Source organism: Saccopteryx bilineata, chromosome 3, assembly GCF_036850765.1.
Source record: "Saccopteryx bilineata isolate mSacBil1 chromosome 3, mSacBil1_pri_phased_curated, whole genome shotgun sequence".
NCBI classification, from domain to species: Eukaryota; Metazoa; Chordata; class Mammalia; order Chiroptera; family Emballonuridae; genus Saccopteryx; species Saccopteryx bilineata.
In genome coordinates, this window is record NC_089492.1 from 231,590,910 (window position 1) to 231,610,752 (window position 19,843).

The 19,843-nt window shown below is 35.1% G+C and overlaps 1 protein-coding gene across 3 annotated transcripts in view; it reads right to left on the reverse strand.

The window, feature by feature from the left end:
• Nucleotides 1-19,843, reverse strand: part of LRRC7 (leucine rich repeat containing 7) — a 598,371-nt gene that overhangs the window by 356,965 nt on the left and 221,563 nt on the right. For all 3 annotated transcript variants that reach the window (XM_066268909.1, XM_066268907.1, XM_066268908.1), the window contains one exon: nucleotides 11,916-12,118. In XM_066268909.1, coding sequence (XP_066125006.1) covers nucleotides 11,916-12,118 — 203 coding nt within the window. The remainder of the gene's footprint in view (nucleotides 1-11,915; nucleotides 12,119-19,843) is intronic.

Consider the following 19,843-nt stretch of genomic DNA (forward strand, 5'->3'; position numbering starts at 1 on the left):
ATTCACCGTCTCCAGTTACTGGAGGTAGGCCATGATAAAATTTTCACCAGTCTGAATAAGACGCCTCTCTCTGATAAATTTCTGACGACTTCATACTGGACGTTCAGTGTTGAGCTACACAACTCTGTGTGAGGGGCAACATGAAGGACTGAGCATCATGCCACTGCTTTCTTGGAGCTCTTGACTAGCACTTGGCTTTCCAATGTCTGCTTTTTTTTTTTCCTGGGAGAAGTAATTATAGATAAAAAGAATATTTTTTTTCTGGCCTCTTTCAGCCTACCAACCATTCTATACTCAATGTAATATTAAGAATTTACTTTCAGCTCTGGCTAGGTGCTCAGTTGGTTAGAGCATCACCCCAGTATGCAAGGCTGTGGGTTTGATTCTTGTATGTGTCCCGGGTACATACAAGAATCAACCAATGAATGCATAAATAAGTGGATCAATAAATTGCTGTTTCTCTCTCTCTCTCTCTCTCTCTCTCTCTCTCTCTCTTTCTCTTTCTCCCTCCCTTTCTCTCAAAATAAAAAATATCTTTAAAAAATTTATTATCATTTCACTGTATATATTTATTTATTTTTCTTCTTTTCCAAGTGAGAGAAGGGGAGATAGAAACAGACTCCCGCATGCACCCTGAGCAGAATCCACCCTGCAACCTGCATGAGGGCTGATGCTCTTCCCATCTAAGGCCATGCTCACAACTGAGCTATTTTTAGCACCTGAGGCAGAAGCTCCATGGAGTCATCCTCAGTGCCCAGGTCGATGCACTCAAACCAATCAAGCCATGACTATGGGAGGGAGAGAGAGAGAGAGAGAGAGAGAGAGAGAGAGAGAGAGAGACGGAAGGATGGAGAAGCAGATGGTCTCTTCTCCTGTGTGCCCTGAACAGGAATCAAACCTGGGACAATCACACACCAGGCCAATACTCTACCACTGAGCCAACTGGCCAGGGCCTTTACTGTAAATATTTAACTTGAGTTTCAACAATTACTTAAATAAAAACAAAATACTGGAAGAAATTGGGTAGTGGAGCTCAATTTCAGGTGTAGTATGGTCTGCAAGGCCCCAGTCTAATAAATTAGTACTGAGAAAACAATTACATGCAGGTATTATAGAAAAATTACATTTTATAGTAATTTGTCTGCATTTCAAAAAGTGTTACAGGGGGCCCTTGGGTTACAACAGTTCTATTCTTACTAGAGTGACATAACCTGAATTTTGTTTTTAGTCAAAACACAATCCTAGCCTAAGTCTCTTACCTATCTTAACACAGTTGTAATATCATAATCTAGAACACAAAAACACAACTAAGCCACAGAAAAAGAGAAAGGACATAGGAGCCATGATAAAGGCCAAAAAGTCGCCTAACAAAGCAACACAAATGAAATGAGCTTTTAACAGTCCAAAGTGTACTGCAGGATGCCAACTCCCTCATTCATTTGCCGCATTACTGTGTACTCTTCTGCCATGCACAAACTATTTCACCCATGTGGTCCATAAGTATGACGCTAACGGCATAAGCCGAAATGCTCATGTCTCAATTTTTTAAAGTTTTTATGGGAGTGAGCATCGTAAACTTGAAATACCATATGTTGAGGCTGTCATAACCTGAGGACCTCCTGAACATTTTAATTTTTAAAAGTGATATATGATATAGCCATACAAAGAAATATTATCTGGCAAGTAAAGTACTGATAGATACCTGCTACAAAATAATTAAACCTTGAAAACATTATACTCAGTGAAAGCAGCCTATCACAAAGTACTCAGTGTGGTATGATTCCGCTGATTTGAAGTGTCTGGAATAGGCAAATCCAAGGAAAAAGAGATTGCTTGGAGAAGCTAGGACATGCAGAGACTACGGAGTGACTGCTAATAAGTATAATGTGTGTTGGGGGGAAGTGATGACACGTTTCCAGAATGAGATGGTCGTGGCGGTTATACAATTTAATAGTACCACTGAATTGTGCAGTATGTGAGGGTGAAGTTGATGGTATGTGAAATACATCTTAATAAAACAGCTCTTTTTTTTTTTTAATGAGAGTGTAGGTTTACTACCTATCTTTCCTTGTGAAGAAGTATCATTCATGTACTTGGTATTTATGAGTGTTTTACATATTTTGTTGTTAAAATATGTTTTTACATTAAACTGATAAAAGTCTTTATGAAACTTAAAAAATTTATCTGGCAAGAGATGAACAATGTCAGATCCCACATTTTGTTGGATTTTGTAATGCAGAACTGTGGAATTGACTGATATGGGTCATGTTGAGGCAAAAACAGAGCCCACAATGGAGACATCAAAATGCCTCTAGAAAACGAGGAAAACCTGAAACGCTGAGATCCCAGGTTTGAAACCTTAGGCTTGTCCAGTCAAGGCACATATGACAAGCAGCCTACACCTTTTAAGAACACATAGCTTAATATTCAAATTAATAATTTGTTTCTTTGGCTTTCCTGCTAATTATTTAAAAATATCTGTATGAGTTTCTACATCTCACTTGTTTTGAGACCCTCTGGGTTTCTTACAGCACTCTGATAGAAGCCAGAACTTCCCCTTCCTTATACATAAAACAACTCATTTGAGGTCTCAAGTGAAATGCTTATGACTTTAGATTTTAAATATCTTTAAATTTCCAATATCCAGACTTAGCTTTAAAAGTTCTATACAGTAAGAGCTATATCCTTTTTTTCCATTCCCTATGAGCAAATAGGTTTTTGTTTGCTATAGAACCTAGATCAAAGTTGATTGAGATGCCACATTTGTCTTAACCACAGAGCTTTTTAGATTTTTGAGTATTATAAATTTTCAAATTTTACCCCTGCACACAAAATTGCAGTGACTGCTGAGGAAAACATGAGTAACTTCTAGTAAGTTCTAGGATGAGTTTATATTATCATTTTTGCTTTTTAAATTTTAACATTTATTTCTCTGCAGTTTTCTTGTTCTTTTCTCTCTGAGAGATTATTATTTTGTTTCCTTGTTTTAATTCTCACCTCAAGGAGAATGACTTCTTAAATCCATCTCCAACTCTGACCTCTCTGAAGAATTCATTACATTTTGTATATTCTTCTGTTGGATACTTCTATTTGAAATAATAATTTTTTTTTATAATTTTATTTTTTTAATGGGGTGACATCAATAAATCAGGATACATATATTCAAAGATAACAAGTCCAGGTTATCTTGTCGTTCAATTATGTTGCATACCCACCACCCAAAGTCAGATTGTCCTTTGTCACCTTCTATCTTGTTTTCTTTGTGCCCCTCCCCACCCCCTATCCCTCTCCCATTCCCCCCTCCACCCCGTAACCACCACACTCTTGTCAATGTCTCTTAGTTTCAGTATTATGTCCCACCTACGTATGGAATAATACAGTTCCTGGTTTTTTCTGATTTACTTATTTCGCTTCGTATCATGTTATCAAGATCCCACCATTTTGCTGTAAATGTTCCGATGTCATCATTTCTTATGGCTGAGTAGTATTCCATAGTGTATATGTGCCACATCTTCTTTATCCAGTCATCTATTGATGGGCTTTTTGGTTGTTTCCATGTCCTGGCCACTGTGAACAATGCTGCAATAAACATGGGGCTGCATGTGTCTTTACGTATCAATGTTTCTGAGTTTTGGGGATATATACCCAGTAGAGGGATTGCTGGGTCATAAGGTAGTTCTATTTTCAGTTTTTTGAGGAACCACCATACTTTCTTCCATAATGGTTGTACTACTTTACATTCCCACCAACAGTGTATGAGGGTTCCTTTTTCTCCACAGCCTCTCCAACATTTGCTATTACCTGATTTGCTAATAACAGCTAATCGAACAGGTGTGAGGTGGTATCTCATTGCCGTTTTGATTTGCATTTCTCTAATAGCTAAAGAAGATGAGCATCTTTTCATATATCTGTTGGCCATTTGTATTTCTTCCTGGGAGAAGTGTCTATTCATATCCTCTTCCCATTTTTTTATGGGATTGTTTGTTTGTTGTTGAGTTTTATGAGTTCTTTGTATATTTTGGATATTAGGCCCTTATCTGAGCTGTTGTTTGAAAATATCATTTCCCATTTAGTTGGCTTTCTGTTTATTTTGTTATCAGTTTCTCTTGCTGAGCAAAAACTTCTTAGTCTGATGTAGTCCCATTCATTAATTTTTGCCTTCACTTCTCTTGCCATTGGAGTCAAATTCATAAAATGCTCTTTAAAACCCAGGTCCATGAGTTGAGTACCTATGTCTTCTTCTATGTACTTAATTGTTTCAGGTCTTATGTTTAGATCTTTGATCCATTTTGAGTTAATTTTTGTACAGGGAGAGAGACTGTAGTCCAGTTTCATACTTTTGCATGTGGCTTTCCAGTTTTCCCAGCACCATTTATTGAAGAGGCTTTCTTTTCTCCATTGTGTGTTGTTGGCCCCTTTATCAAAAATTATTTGACTATATATATGTGGTTTTATTTCTGGACTTTCTATTCTGTTCCATTGGTCTGAGTGTCTATTTTTCTGCCAATACCATGCTGTTTTGATTGTCGTGGCCCTATAATAGAGTTTGAAGTCAGGTATTGTTATGCCCCCAGCTTCATTCTTTTTCTTTAGGATTGCTTTGGCTATTCGGGGTTTTTTATAGTTCCATATAAATCTGATGATTTTTTGCTCTATTTCTTTAAAAAACGTCATTGGAAGTTTGATGGGAATTGCATTAAATTTGTATATTGCTTTGGGTAATATAGCCATCTTGATTATATTTATTCTTCCTAGCCAAGAACAAGGTATATTCTTCCATCTCATTATATCTTTTTCGATTTCCCTTAACAATGGTTTATAGTTTTCATTATATAAGTCCTTTACATTCTTTGTTATGTTTATTCCTAAGTATTTTATTTTTTTTGTTGCAATCGTGAAGGGGATTATTCTTTTGAGTTCCTTCTCAGTTGTTTCATTGTTGGCATATAGAAAGGCTATTGACTTCTGTATGTTAATTTTGTATCCTGCGACCTTACTGTATTGGCTTATTGTTTCTAGTAGTCTTTTTGTGGATTCTTTGGGGTTTTCGATGTATAGGATCATATCATCTGCAAAAAGTGATAGCTTTACTTCTTCTTTTCCGATATGGATGCCTTTTATTTCTTTGTCTTGTCTGATTGCTGTGGCGAGAACCTCTATTACCACATTAAATAAGAGTGGAGAGAGTGGACAACCCTGTCTTGTTCCTGATTTAAGGGGGAAAGCCTTCAGTTTAGTGCCATTTAATATGATGTTAGCTGATGGTTTATCATATATGGCCTTTATCATGTTGAGATATTTTCCTTCTATACCCATTTTGTTGAGAGTCTTAAACATAAAATTGTATTGTATGAAATAATAATTTAATTTGATAAAGAAAGCTAAAAACTAGAATGTGTACAATGGAAAATAACCAAGATGGTGAAGAGGCATCTGAAAAGCATGTTATTTTAATTATTCATTTTTGGTAAGAGGAGGAGAGCTAGCGAGGCAGACTCCCACATGTGCCCTGACCAGGATCCACCTGGTAACCCCATCTGGGACCAAAGCATGAGTGCAAGCTATTTTTAGCACCTGAGGCTGACACGTTTGTACCAATTAAGCTATCCTCAGCACCCAAGGCTACACTCAAACCAATCAAGCCACTGGCTGTGGAATGGGGGAAGGAGAGGGAGGCAAGAAGCATATGGTCCCTTCTCCTATGTGCTTGGACTTGTAATCGAACCTGGGACTTCCATATACCAGGCCAGGTGTCAGACTCAGGTGCTAAAAATTGCTTGATACTTGAGCATTGGCTCTAGACAGGGTTGCCTGGTGGATCCCAGTCAGGGTGCCTCTGGGAGTCTGCCTCACTAGGTCCCTTTTTCTTTCTTTCTTTCTTTCTTTTTTTCTTTCTTTCTTTCTTTTTTTTCTTTCTTTCTTTCTCTCTCTCTCTCTCTCTCTCTCTCTCTCTCTCTCACACACACACACACACACACACACACACACAAAATGGTCAAAGAAACTTTGAAACTAGTTCTAGAACAAAAGAACTCTAAGACAAAACATATGAATTCCTTTCAACATTTCAATGACCAAGGCAGTAATTCCAGAAGCATAGTTCCTTCTCCAAGAAGGAATGTCTAATCTTTAGGTGACCCTTGGTGCCTACCTAAATGCTGGAAAAATGGATGAATAGACCCAGAGAAACTTTATCAATAAGTTGCAGAACTATCTAATAAGGAGAATTTACCAGTAATGCAAAAATCTGCTTTTTAAGTTAGTGATTCCTTTTGTTAATAGAAATGTCCATGAAGAGGTTGGATGAATGTTGTAAGAGAAATAATAAGTAGCCATTTCTGCAGAGTGAAAAGTTGAACTAGTTGTTAGCTATGGGTTCCTGTGATCATTCATGGCATGCAAAATAAAACTGTTTAATTATTCACTGAGATTTTTACTTTTACTATAACATAACCTATTCTACCCTATTCCATTGTATTTCGTAATAGATTTGGATAGAATATCACATCCTATGTGGCCTAAGGAAAGTTAATTACCTTTATTGGCCTGGATTTGCTGATTAGTAATAATAAAGGCTAAATAAAATAATCTCCAAGGTTGCATATACTCAAAAATGATATAACATTGTGATTCTGTGAATCAAGAAAATTCTCTGGAGAAGTGGTAGTATTATCAGAAATGTACTGATGTGGCTGTTAGGGTAAAAAAAAATATCATCAGTAATGGGTAGGGGATTGTTTTCTTGAAAGTTATCTTTGGAGATTTCAGATAAAAATGAAGTCACAACACAATATTTTTTTGTTGGAGAGTCAATACCCAGAACTATCTTGAGATATTACAAGCTTTTATGTACTTTTGTTTGACTAAGAGTAATTAATGTGGACTTTTTCATCTGTGATAAAAGAATGATGACTAGCAATTACAAGTATTTTCAACTACAGGTATTTATTCCACATGTGTTTTCTTTTGTTTGTTTGTTTCTTTGTTTTGTATGAGAGAGAGGGAGAGCAGGAAGGAGAGGGATAGACAGGGACAGACACACAGGAAGGGAGAAAGATGAGAAGCATCTACTCGTAGCTGCGGGACTTCAGTTACTCATTGATTATTTTCTCGTATGTGCCTTGACCAGGTGGCTCCAGCTGAGCCAGTGAACCCTTGCTCAAGCCAGTGACCTTTGGCTTCAAGCCAGAGAGATCTCTAGGCTCAAGCTGGTGACCATGGGGTCAGGTCTATGATCTCACATTCAAGCTGGTGCCCCTGCGCTCAAGTTAGTGAACCCACACTCAAGCCAGATGAACTCATGCTCAATTCAGTGACCTCGAGGTTTTGAACCTGGGTCCTCAGCATCCCAGGCTGACTCTCTATCCACTGCACCACTACCTGGTCAGGCTACATATATATTATCTCACCTGATGTTCTATCATCTATCTATCTATCTATCTATCTATCTATCTATCTATCTATCTATCTATCATCATCTATCTATTATCTATCTAACCACAGGCATAGTGCTATTATATTCCATTTACATACTGTTGTCTGCATTTGTATGTTATTATTATTATTTTTTGCTTAACCCTTTCACCTTTTTCTCTCAGATCCCTGACCCCTCCCCTCTAACAGCTGTCATTTTGTTCTATGTTCCTATGCTTTTATTTTGTCTGTTAAATTATTTTCTTCATTAGATTCCACACATAAGTGAGATCATTTGGTATTTGTCTTTCTCTGACTGGCTAATTTTACTTAGCCTAATAACCTCCAGCTTCATTTATGCTGTCGCAAAATGATGTAAAGACAAGTATCTCCAATAAATGGTGTTGGGAAAATTGGACAGGTACATAAAAAAAATGAAACTAGACTACCAAGTTACATCACATACAAGAATAAACTCCAATGGATAAAAGACTTAAATGTAAGTTATAAAACCATACAAATCCTAGAAGAAAACATAGGCAGTAAAATCTCCTACATCTCTTGTAGCAATATTTTTGTCAATATATTTCCTCAGGCAAGGGAAAAGAAGGAAAAAATAAGCAAATAGAAAGGCATGTAATTTTATATTTTTATCTTTTACTACAGGAAATTAAGCAACACAGATTGAACTATTCTTCATCAGAAAAACCTCCTGTTCTTTTATATCTATTTTTGCATCTTTTCTGACGGACTCTTGACATATCTTTTCCTAATACCATTAACCTTGACTCTGTTCTCTACTTGATATATAACATCTTATAGTAGGGAGTCATAACCAGGAAGAATATTCTTTGTATAAAATATCAGAAAAAAGAATAAAAACATTTATAAAAGCTAAGCCATAATGTAATATCAAGAATATGAACAGCTATCTCATTACTCAACAAATTTGAAATCATAATGGTAACACCACCAGAAAAATACAAAAGAACCATATTGTAAGAGGCAGAAAAAAATCTTATTTAATTTAACTTTAAAAATTCAAATTTCTGAAAGTCTTAATATTTTGCCCATGAGTCCTTAAAATTTTACATATAGTTTTCACTTAAGAGAAATTTTTTCTCATGAAATGATTTTATATCATTTTGTTTGTAGTGTCTATTGTCCTTCCCTTATAGTCCTTCTATCCTTTCCTTTTGAATTGTTGCCAACAACCACAACTCCACAGAGATGACCCATGAGTGTTTAACCCAATCGTAATAATACCATATTGCTTGCCACAGTGGATCCCATAGCAAAGGGGTACAATCAGCAATGAACACGTGCATAATTAACACTAATGAGACCAAAGGACAAATTAGTTGAGGAATTCTAGGGGAGACACATTCCTGTCCTTCTCAGAAAAAGAGTTTTTCGGAACCAGATATTTTTCTTTTTGGATATTATAGCAGGAAATCTAGAACTGTTGCAACCAGCCTGCCACCTTGAGAGAAGCCAGTTTCAGAATAGAGTTCATCCCACACAAGGCAAATACAAACATACCAACTCTGGAGCCAACCTGATGAATCTTCCTCTTATGTGAACCAATCAATCCTATATCTTGTTTAAGCTAACTTAGATTCAGTCTTCCATTACTTGAAATACACATAATGAACCCTTATTGACACATCATTCTTTTTGTTTCTTAAGTTCTCATTTTCCTAAAAATCCGCAAGTATATTAGTGTCCTATTATGACATATTGTAATGTCAGATAATTTAGATGAAAGCTCACTAGCAGATACTTTAGAAGAAAGTAACTTACAGAGCTGTTTTATAAAAACAACAAAGTTGGATTTGAGGACTCACAGAAACCTTGAAAAATTATGTAAAAGATCTTCAAAATATATAAAGCATATTAATAACAAAAGGTAATACTTTCTTCTTAAATCTAATACATTGGAAAAGTATAATCATTGGAAATGTCTTTGGTTCACTTGCGTTATTTTAATTTATTACTGATGCAAGCTTATTTAAGCTCCCAGCAACTTATTTGATGTATAAAACTCTCCAATGGCATTATCTGCCTAATGTATCAAGTCAAACAATGCTGTGTGACTCCAAGACTTTTTATAACTTGGGTCCTTCTACTTGCCACACTCTACATACATATAGTGGGGACTAACCAACATGCACCTTCACCTTCATACTCTTCACAGCTCTGCTATTCCTATCCTCTTCCTCTTCATATATAACATCTTAATTTATACATTTGTGATTTTTGCTTTTTCATTAAGGCCTTTTCCTTCCCTTCCAACAATAGAACTTTGCTATACATAAGTTCTGCTACAATATTTGGCTCTTTGACTCTGATGATGCATTACTGTTCATTCACCTCTAATGTTCTGTTTTCTTTGTAGTTAGGTTGTCAGATCATTGAGAGCAAGAATTGATATTTCTCTTATCACTTTAAAACCTAAAATACTGTGTGGTAAATATTAAATAAATATTGCTTAATTTCTTTTACTATTTATCGGATAAAATCTTTTACTATTTATCTTATAAAATCACATGGATCTGGAAAAAGATTTTAAATGACTAAATGGACTTAGGGCTGTCAGATTAAGCAAAAGAAAAAAATATATATATACATATATATATATAGGATGCACAATTAAATTTAAATTTCAGATAAATAAAAAGTTAATATTTTTAATATAAGTATCTTCAATGCAATATTTGGGCATAATTATATTAAAATTTTTTCTGCTTTATAGTTTAAAATTCAAATGTCACTGGATGCTCTCTCTTTTTATCTGGAATCCTAGATTGGCCTTTCCTAAAAATATACTTGTATTTGTTTTTCTAAATTAGAGTTAAATGCCATTTATGCATTGTTTACCCTTACACATAGTTTTCCTATCAAGTCCCATAGTACATGAAGTTCTCTGCAGTGACAACGAATAAACTGAGTAACCATTATGTGGAAGTCATCATGTATGCAGGTGTACAGGGAGGCAAAGATGAATAATATGTCATTTCTGTCTCAAGTAGGTCATAGTCTGCTGGAAGAAGAAACAAACTCTACTTGATGTGCAGTCCATATGATAAAACACTTGGCCCGTTCCTCCTCAGTGAAGATCTAAAATGACATTGTACATTGTCAAAAAAGATGTATAGCCTGACCAGGCGGTGGTGCAGTGGATAGACCATTGGACTGGGACGCAGAGGACCCAGTTTCAAAACGTTGAGGTTGCTGTCATAAGCGCGGGCTCATGTGGCTTGAGTGCAGGGTTGCTGGTTTGAATGTGAGATCATAGACATGATTCCATGGTCATTGGATTGAGCCCTAAGGTTTCTGGCTTGAGTCCAAGGTTGCTGGATTGAGCAAGGGGTCACTCACTCTGCTGTAGCCCCCCGTTCAAGGCACATATGATAAAACACCTGGCCATGCTGATTAATTAATCTGAGACATCTATTTAAGTAGTTATTAGAATCCAGTGGATTAGATTTTGAACCTTTCTGCTGTGGTGGCCTTGGTATCCAATCTTTTCTGCAATGGAGAACAAGATTACAGGAAACATTTTCTTTATATAGCATAATGTTATAATGGCTTTGTGTGTGTGCGTGTGTGCAAAGTTTAATATTACTTAAAAATTTTTGCTATACTGTACTTATTAATTGTATGCTATGAAATTCAATGATATTTTGAATAATCAAAGATTTCAAATTTCATAAATGATTTTCATTATATTATTAACTGTGTGTGTGTTGAAAGTATTTCTTAGATTTAAACCATACAATTAAAAGTTGTAAAATGATGTGAACTGAATATACAACATATACAATTTTCAGTTCTGAAATAGTGTCATATTTTTCTTTTCAGTATTTTCTTGGTTATAATTTTAAATTAAAATAACAAGGCATAATCTAAAATATGACTTCCATGGAGTTCAAATGGTTATTAACATATCACATGAACTTACAAATGAAATGGTATATATTAAAATGTAATGAGAGTCTGACCAGGTGGTGGTACACTGGATAGAGCATTGGCCTCGGATGCAGAAAACACATGTTCAAGACCGCAAGGTTGCCAGCTTGAATAGGGACTCACCAGTATGAGAATAGGGTCGCTGGCTTAAGCCTAAAGGTAGCTGGCTTGAAGCCCAAAGTCTCTGGCTTGAGTAAGGGGTCACTCACTCTGCTGTAGCTCCCCAGTCAAGCCACATATAAGAAAACAATCAATGGACAACTAAGGTTCCACAAGGAAGAATTGATACTTCTCATCTCTCTCCCTTCCTGCCTGTCCCTCTATCTCTCTCTCTGTTTCTCTTGCTAGAAAAAATAAATAAAATAAAATAAAATTATTTTGAAAGGTAATGAGAACATAGGGGAAACATAAGAATTTGAGTGATTTGTCAATTACCAGGACAAAAGGCTATAGATAGCATTATAATTATGCCAAATCTTTGGAAATTATGAAATACTCATTTACAGGATATATTTTAGGCTCATAATTACCTTGGGTAGCTCTTCAATTTGATTGGCATCTAGATAAAGTTCCTCTAATGTCCTTTCAAAGTTAAAGACCTCTTTTGGCACCTGCTGAAGGCTGCAGTGGGAGTAATCTAAAACTGAGATGATTTCTTCTTCACCTCGGAAACATCGACATGGCACCAGACGGCCGATGATTTTCCGTTTGGTGGTCATCTCCAGGCACTGCACTAGAGAAAAACAGAAAGAAAAAAAAACCACCATTGTTTAATCAACTGCCTATGGATGGCATTCTTGTAATATTTAAAACTTAGATAATTAATATTGGTATACATTCTATAATTACATAGTACTTTAAAATTTAAATTGGACATGCCCATGCATTATAGCATTCCACCCTTAAATAACTCTACAAGGTACATGAGAGAGTATTCACTTCCTTTTAACAAATAAAGAAATGGATTTAGACAGGCTAAGAGACTTCCATTTATCACACAGTTTTGAGACAATATAACTGGACTATAATACAATCCTGATTCAGTGCAATGCTATCATTATGCTTACTCTCTCATTTGAAATATGGATTTATCATATGCTTTTAATTTTACACAAATAAAAGTGCAGAACCAAAACCTCCAGAAATTATTGCAAAAAGTACTTTTCTTCCATTTCTGTAATAATATTTATGTTTCACCCGTAAGGCTTATGATATCTTCTTATTGACCCACAAATTCATTTTATCAGTCAACACATATTCATTGAATAACCACTCTGGTCTAGGCATTGATCTAGGTACTGGGGATAGAGTAATGCACTGAGCAAATTCTCTGTTTTCATGAAGCTTATATTCTATTGGAGCTAAAGATTAGAGTTGGATTGGTTATGTGCTTCAAAATGAGGGCCTGTTTTTATGAATACTATGATTTTAGTGGGAGAAAACAACTTGTAATCATGGTAGAAACCTGTGCCATCCTTTCTCTAGATTAAACACTATAAATTTTGTACAGACTTGCATCAAGGCACTTACAACACTTTATTAAAGCTATTGTTTTTCATGTCATTTTTCTCATAGACTATAGACCTCTTGAGGGTAGAAACTGTATTTTTTCATATTTTGCATTTGTATTGGTGCTTGAAATATAGTAGATATTCAAAAACATATATAACATGAATAAATGAATGCATGAGTAAATGAATGAGCACGTTTGGTACTCGTTACTCCAATCACATCATCTACTGACAGTTCACTTAAAAAACTTTTCATTTAACTAAAAAGTCATTCATTATGTCCATGAATGTCTCTCCAGGAAGAATAATGGCTAGTGTCTTCCTCTGAATTCCTTGAGCATTAATCCTGTAGCTTCCTAATTATTTGTATTATTTTCCTATATAAGTGAGTTCTGTTTGTATACATGGCAGGCCAACTCATGATATCCCAAATTGGCATGTTAATCATTTTGAATTAAAATTACTTAAGAAACTAACCTTCAAGGAGAAAACCCTGACCACTCTGTCCCCCTGAAAGCAGAAGATGAATTTCTATACAGTGGGTGCCCTTCCTGCTCCTGAGGGCTGAGACAACCTTATTACAAGACTTAAAGCAATCCAAAGTCTACATCAAACTAAAAAGTTTTTGTGCAGCAAATGAAACCATTAACAAAATAAAAAGACAACTCACTAAATGGGAGAAGATTCTCCTCAATGATATATCAGATAAAGATTTAATATAAAAAATTTATGAAGAACTCATACAAGACAACACCAAAAAACACACCAAAAACAAATAAACAAACAAACTACAAAAACACCCAAAAAACATTCCAATTAAAAAATGGGCAGAAGGCCAGAATATATTCTTCTTCAAAGAGGACATGTAAATGGCCAACATATGAAAAGATGCTCAACATCACCAATAATCAGAGAAGTGCAAATTAAAACCACAATGAGATATCACCTCACACCTGTCAGAACAGTTACTGTCAACAAGTGTTGGCGACGATGTGGAGAAGAGGGGATGCTCATGCACTATTGGTGGGACTGCAGAGTGGTGTAGCCACTGTGGAAAACAGTGTGGGGTATCCTCAAAACACTAAAAATAGAACTACCTTATGATACAGCAATTCTACTTCTAGGAATATATCTGAAGAAATATAAAACACTAACTTGAAAAGATATATGAACCCCTATATTTATTGCAGTGTTATTTACAATAGCCAAGATATGAAAGCAGCTCAAATATCTATCAACAGATGATTGAATAAAGAAGATGTGGTGCATATATAAAATGGTATATAACTCAGCTGTAAAAAGAATAAAATCTTACCATTTGTGACAACATAAATGATTTATTCTCAGTGAAATAAGTCAGACAGAAAAAAAATACCATATAATTTTACTTATATGTGGAATTTAAAGAACAAAATAGATGAACAAATAAAACAGAAACAGACTCGTAAACACAGACAACAGACTGATGCATGCCAGAGGGGAGGGATGTTAAGGGATTGGGTGAAAAAAACTGAAGGGATTAAGAAGTACAAGTTGGTAGTTACAAAACAGTAAACAGGGATGTAAAGTACAGCATAGGGAGTATAGTCAATAATATTGTAATAACTATCATGGTGCCAGGTGGGTTCTAGAATTATCAGGGGGATCACTTTATAAATTATATAATTGTCTAACCATTATGCTGTACACCTGAAACAACTATTGAAATTTTAAAAGAATACAAAGTTGAAAGCTTTATAAAGACTATACTTTCAGAAATCATTTCTATAGTTTGAAAACTTTATAAACAAGCTTTGTAATGCCTTTACTAATTTACTACTCAACCCCCAACTTTGTTCAGATTCCTCACTACTGAATACCTAAACCTTGCTTAGATTTTTTTTTAATGAGTACTAATTTTCTTTGTCCTGTCAATATCTCACAAATTTATCATTTTTTTGTCTAAAATGTATAAAAAATGTGGCTGGTTTGATCATTTCTTTTAGCTTGATTTTATTATCTAAGCAGCATATGCTTGTTCTGGGTTTTCTCCTGTTAATCTAGTCTTGTGTCAATTTTACTATTTCATTACTAGTCCAACCATAAGAACTAAAGAAAGGTAGAGCAGGGGTATTTTCCCTTTCCATGACAAATGATTATTTTACATGATTTGCACATATTTGGTAATGAGTAGAAAGCTAATTAAAGAGATAAGACTTAGACCCTGGCTGGGTTGCCCAGGGAATAGAGTGTCATCCTAGTGTGATGAAGTTGCTAGCTTCATCCCCTGACAAGGCACACATGAGAAGCAACAAAAGAATGCACAACTGAATGAAACAACTTAGTGGAACAACGAGTTGATTCTTCTCACTCTCTTGCCCCCTTCTCCCAACCTCTCTCAAATCAATGGAAAAAAATAATAAATATAAGAAGGTGAGACTTGATTTGGGTGGTAAATACACAATACACAATACAGATGATCTATTATAGAATTGTACACCTGAAATATATATATATATATATATATATATATCTTTATTAACTAATGTTGCCCCAATAAATTCAATTAAATAAAAAATAAAAATAAAGTTTCCTTTTTTTATACATTACTCTTTATCTCTTAGACTCCTACACTTCTCATTCCTGGGGCCCAAATCACAATGTTTTCTAACTGTTATTTTACTTGACCTTACTTTAAATCCTTATTATAGGTTGGTGCTTTTCACACCTCCATATGGGATCTATCACATATTAAGCAACCAATAAATGCACTTAGCAAATATATGACATTTATTAGGTCACTGGTAAATGTTATTGAGGTGATTGCATTTGGTAAGTGGTGATGGTTCAGACTGTAATAGCAGAAGTAAGGATGGAGAGGGGTGATAAATTGAGAAGATATTCAAGAAGCAGAATCTAAAGGGCTGGTGATGGATTCAATGAGAGGTGAAGTGGGAGGGTATGGGGAAAGAAAGGCATCTTTAGGGATTCCCAGTTTACAATTTGAGTCATTAAGTAGTCACACTGACTGACCACCATCCAGCTGTGATGCCACAAAGCCAACTAAAGGCATACACCATTTCCCCCGATGACCCACAGATGGGTGAGGAATCAGTTGTTCATGCTTCTTGTTGCCCAATGCCTTGCACTTATCTTTTGTGAGGAATAACAGGGCTACTTTTGATACACATCTCACTACTGCCACAAATTTTTTATAATGAACCAAGAGAAAAAAAGGGATTAATATCCAGGTCTGCACCTGAATCAGAGTAGCCAGAGTGTTCACTGTCACCAAGACTTTAGGAATTTAATTAATTTATAACTTTTTTGCCTTGCATTGACCCAAAATGTAGGCTCTTCTGATCATGTTTAATGCTCCATCTCTCATCCCAGCTATGTGCTGAGGTTTTCCCCAGCCCAACTTTTCTTTCCTCTATTCCCTCCAAACTCTGAGACTGCCTTACAGCATGATCAGCAACTTGAGCCTCCTCCTCTTTACTGAGTGCTCCCTTCCCATCATAGTTTCACCTGCAACTTGGTTCACTTACAGGGTTTACAAGTGGAGAATGATGATTTTCAAACACTTTGAACACTTCAGGGTTGGAAATCGCAATGGTTATCCCACTTGCTTTCTAAAAACGATTACTCCTCTCTCATCCTGTAAAAGCACTGTTCTTTGATGGTCCCATTACCTGACAGTAACATCTCTCTGCCCTTTTTCACACCATTCATTTATCATCTCTTGAACATCCTCTCCACCTTTTGATAACTTTGGTATCTAATTCATGAACTATCTCTCAATCATAATTCCTTATACACAATAACTTTCTGCTTCTTACATATAACTTTCACCATTTTAGAGCGACCTTAAATTTCTAAATAACTTCATGATAGCACTATTCTTGATTTTTCAACTACAGGCTTCTAGTATAAAATGTGGCAGTTTATCTCTTTTCTAATAAATCCCCATCTACTTCTAACCAACCAAAAATATATAAATATATATATAGCAATATCATTTTAAATTAATAGCATTTATTTTATAATAACTATATACTACTGCAATTCAATCATTTTGTTTCTTGAGCATCTTTTTGTATATCAGGGAACCATAAAATGTTCACATTCTCTCAGAAGATTTAACTATATTCTTTAAATCATTTTCCTTCTGCTTCTTGCATTATTTCTAATTTTTATTTTCTGTTTATTTAAATCATTATCTTTCATGATCAGGATTAAAAAATATATCTGGTGATCCCTGGCTGTTCTTCAATATTGATGAGTCAAGCTCTAAAAAAAGTAACTGGAAGCTCTGTACACATAATATGTTTTACTGCAGGATAATCTGGCAGCAAGCTAAAGAACATTCTCATCTTCTGTCTGGTGCACAGTTATGCAGTTTTGTGTATAGAGAATTTCAGTCGATTTTCCTTTTTTGGTACTAAGTTTCTTCAGTTCTTTGCCTAGTATCTGTTGTTTTCAAGACTCTAAGGAGGTCTATGAAGTAAATAAACATCTACATCCCTTTGTGAGTATTTTATAATGTAGCTAAGACTGTACTTTGTATGTAGATGGAGAGAAACTATAATTTTGTTCCCTGTCTTCTCAAAATTTGTTGAAATTTCTTATCTCCTGATATCTTATTTTATATATATATATATATATTCCATTAATTTAGTGGCACCTAGGTTGTAAGAATAGATAAATAAGCAAGATGGGATATTGACTTCCATGTTTAAAAGAAAGTTTTCTTTTCATACATTTAATCTGTAATTAGGAACATTGGGCAAAGAGCTACATTTTTCTTTTGGAAACACTCCCTGTGTTTGGATCACCTGACATCACACTCTTCTGAGATTTATCCTTGCGCTTCATTTCAATCTTTTGAGAAGGTGTCATCCTGTCTACTGAACACTAAGATTTATCTTATTCGAGTCTGCTCCCCTCTTTACTGTCCACTGCCTCCAGGCCTATTCCTTTCTAATTTATACATTCTTTCCCTTCATAATTTCATTCTTCTTTCCCAACTCTTATTTCATTTAACTTTAATGACTGGCTGGTTACAAAAATTTTTTTTTTTTATCTCTTCTCACATTTATTTCTTTTATTGTTCCTACTTTATCTTTTATGGGCATCTCAAATGTAACTTCAAAACTGAAATGATGCTTTTGTAAGGCATGAAGCTCATCACAGCTGGCCAAGACTATGACATTAACTTCCCAGCTGTATGACTCTGGGCATGATCAATTTAGTCATCTATAAAATAATAGAGAACGTACAAAATATTTAAATTGTGTCTTTAAGTTTTAAGCATTCACAGTGTTAGCAACAGCTATTCTGCTGAAATCTCTACCTCTTCCTGTGGTCTCAACCTCAGTGAATGGCAATTCCAATTCCTCACCTAGTTCCTCAATATAGAACCTTTGGCACTATTCTTGACTCTTCTAGTTTGCTTACCTCCCACACCTATCACCAAGTCGTAACAATTAAATAGCCTAAACATTTCTTGAACCAAGACTATTCTTACTCATTTCAACTGCTCAGCAACCTAGCTCAAACGACCACCTCTTACATTGGTACTTGTTTCTCTTTCTGTGGTTTTTCCGACAGTGCAGCTGGGGTGAACTTTTTAAAACACAAATATCATGCTGTCACCCTTTTGGTACAAATACTTTAATGACTTCTATTTGACCTTTAGGCAAAATCCAAAATTTTTACTCTGCCTTAATAAGGATGCTGATGTCCTGTGGTCTACTGCTGCTCTCCATGCTCACTCTTTTTATTCCTTTCCTTGCTTGTTTCTTTCACAGTTTCTTGTATATTCCTAAGACCACATGACTTCTCTTCAGCAGTAAGGCTGCCTCTGCATGGGCATGTTTCTCTGGCCTTTTAAGTATTAGATTAAGAAGAAAAAAATAGCCTCTTATTCATCAGGGCAGGTTATGATTCTTGAGCCTATATTCCAAATATACATTGCAATTCTCTTTGATCACAATTTAATTACTTAATTCAATATTAATCTTGCTTACTAGATTAAAATTTTTGAGCAAATAAGGACAGTGTCCAGCCTGTTCAACAATGCATATGTCTAGTAAGTTGTTTAGTATCTGTTCCAGTGTTGATACTTTAAAATATTAACTGTATTAGCAAATGAATATAGAAACTAAGATATAACTTTTATTTGTATGGTCCTTGCAAAAATTTCAAAAACAATTTACAATCTATCATCTTATTTTTATAAAAAAATAGGCATTCATATATTATTTTCCATTTTTTAATAATAACTAATTAAGAGGAAGTGAGTCTGTGATGTGTATAAGGTCACACACAGAATAATTAACAGTCTTGAAATTGGATCTCTTAACTCCTAACCTCAGAACCATTGATTCTTTTTCTCATTAGCAGATCCTGCACTATACTGATAGCAATGTATATAGATTAGCATATGAAAATTTACCAGTATGACTTTATTACCAGTTCTCTCTCTCTCTCTCTCTCTCTCTCTCTCTCTCTCACACACACACACACACTTATACATGTGGCAGTGACTTTCACATAGAATACTTTACAGACACAAAATAGAATGAAGGCGTGGCAGTGAGAGAACTAACATTATCCTCTTTCTTAGTAATTAATTTTACAAAAAACTTTGTCAAAAGTATGGAAACATAAAATGATAGAATTGAGAAAGTTTTTCAGAAATTTTATAAGCATGAAACACAAGAAAGCACATACATATTATGTACATAATATACAGAAGCACATATATATATTTTTCTGAAACATGACCTTGCCCAGTATACCATAGAGGCCTGTAGCACCCAATGTTTGGAGTTTGACTCAGAGGCTATCTGCTTTCTTGTGTTACTATATGTCCTTAGCAGACATCTGAAATAGGAATTCTTAGACTTTCAGTTTTTCAAAGGTATTTAAAAAGGCAAAAGCAAAATAGGTACTTGCATTCTTCT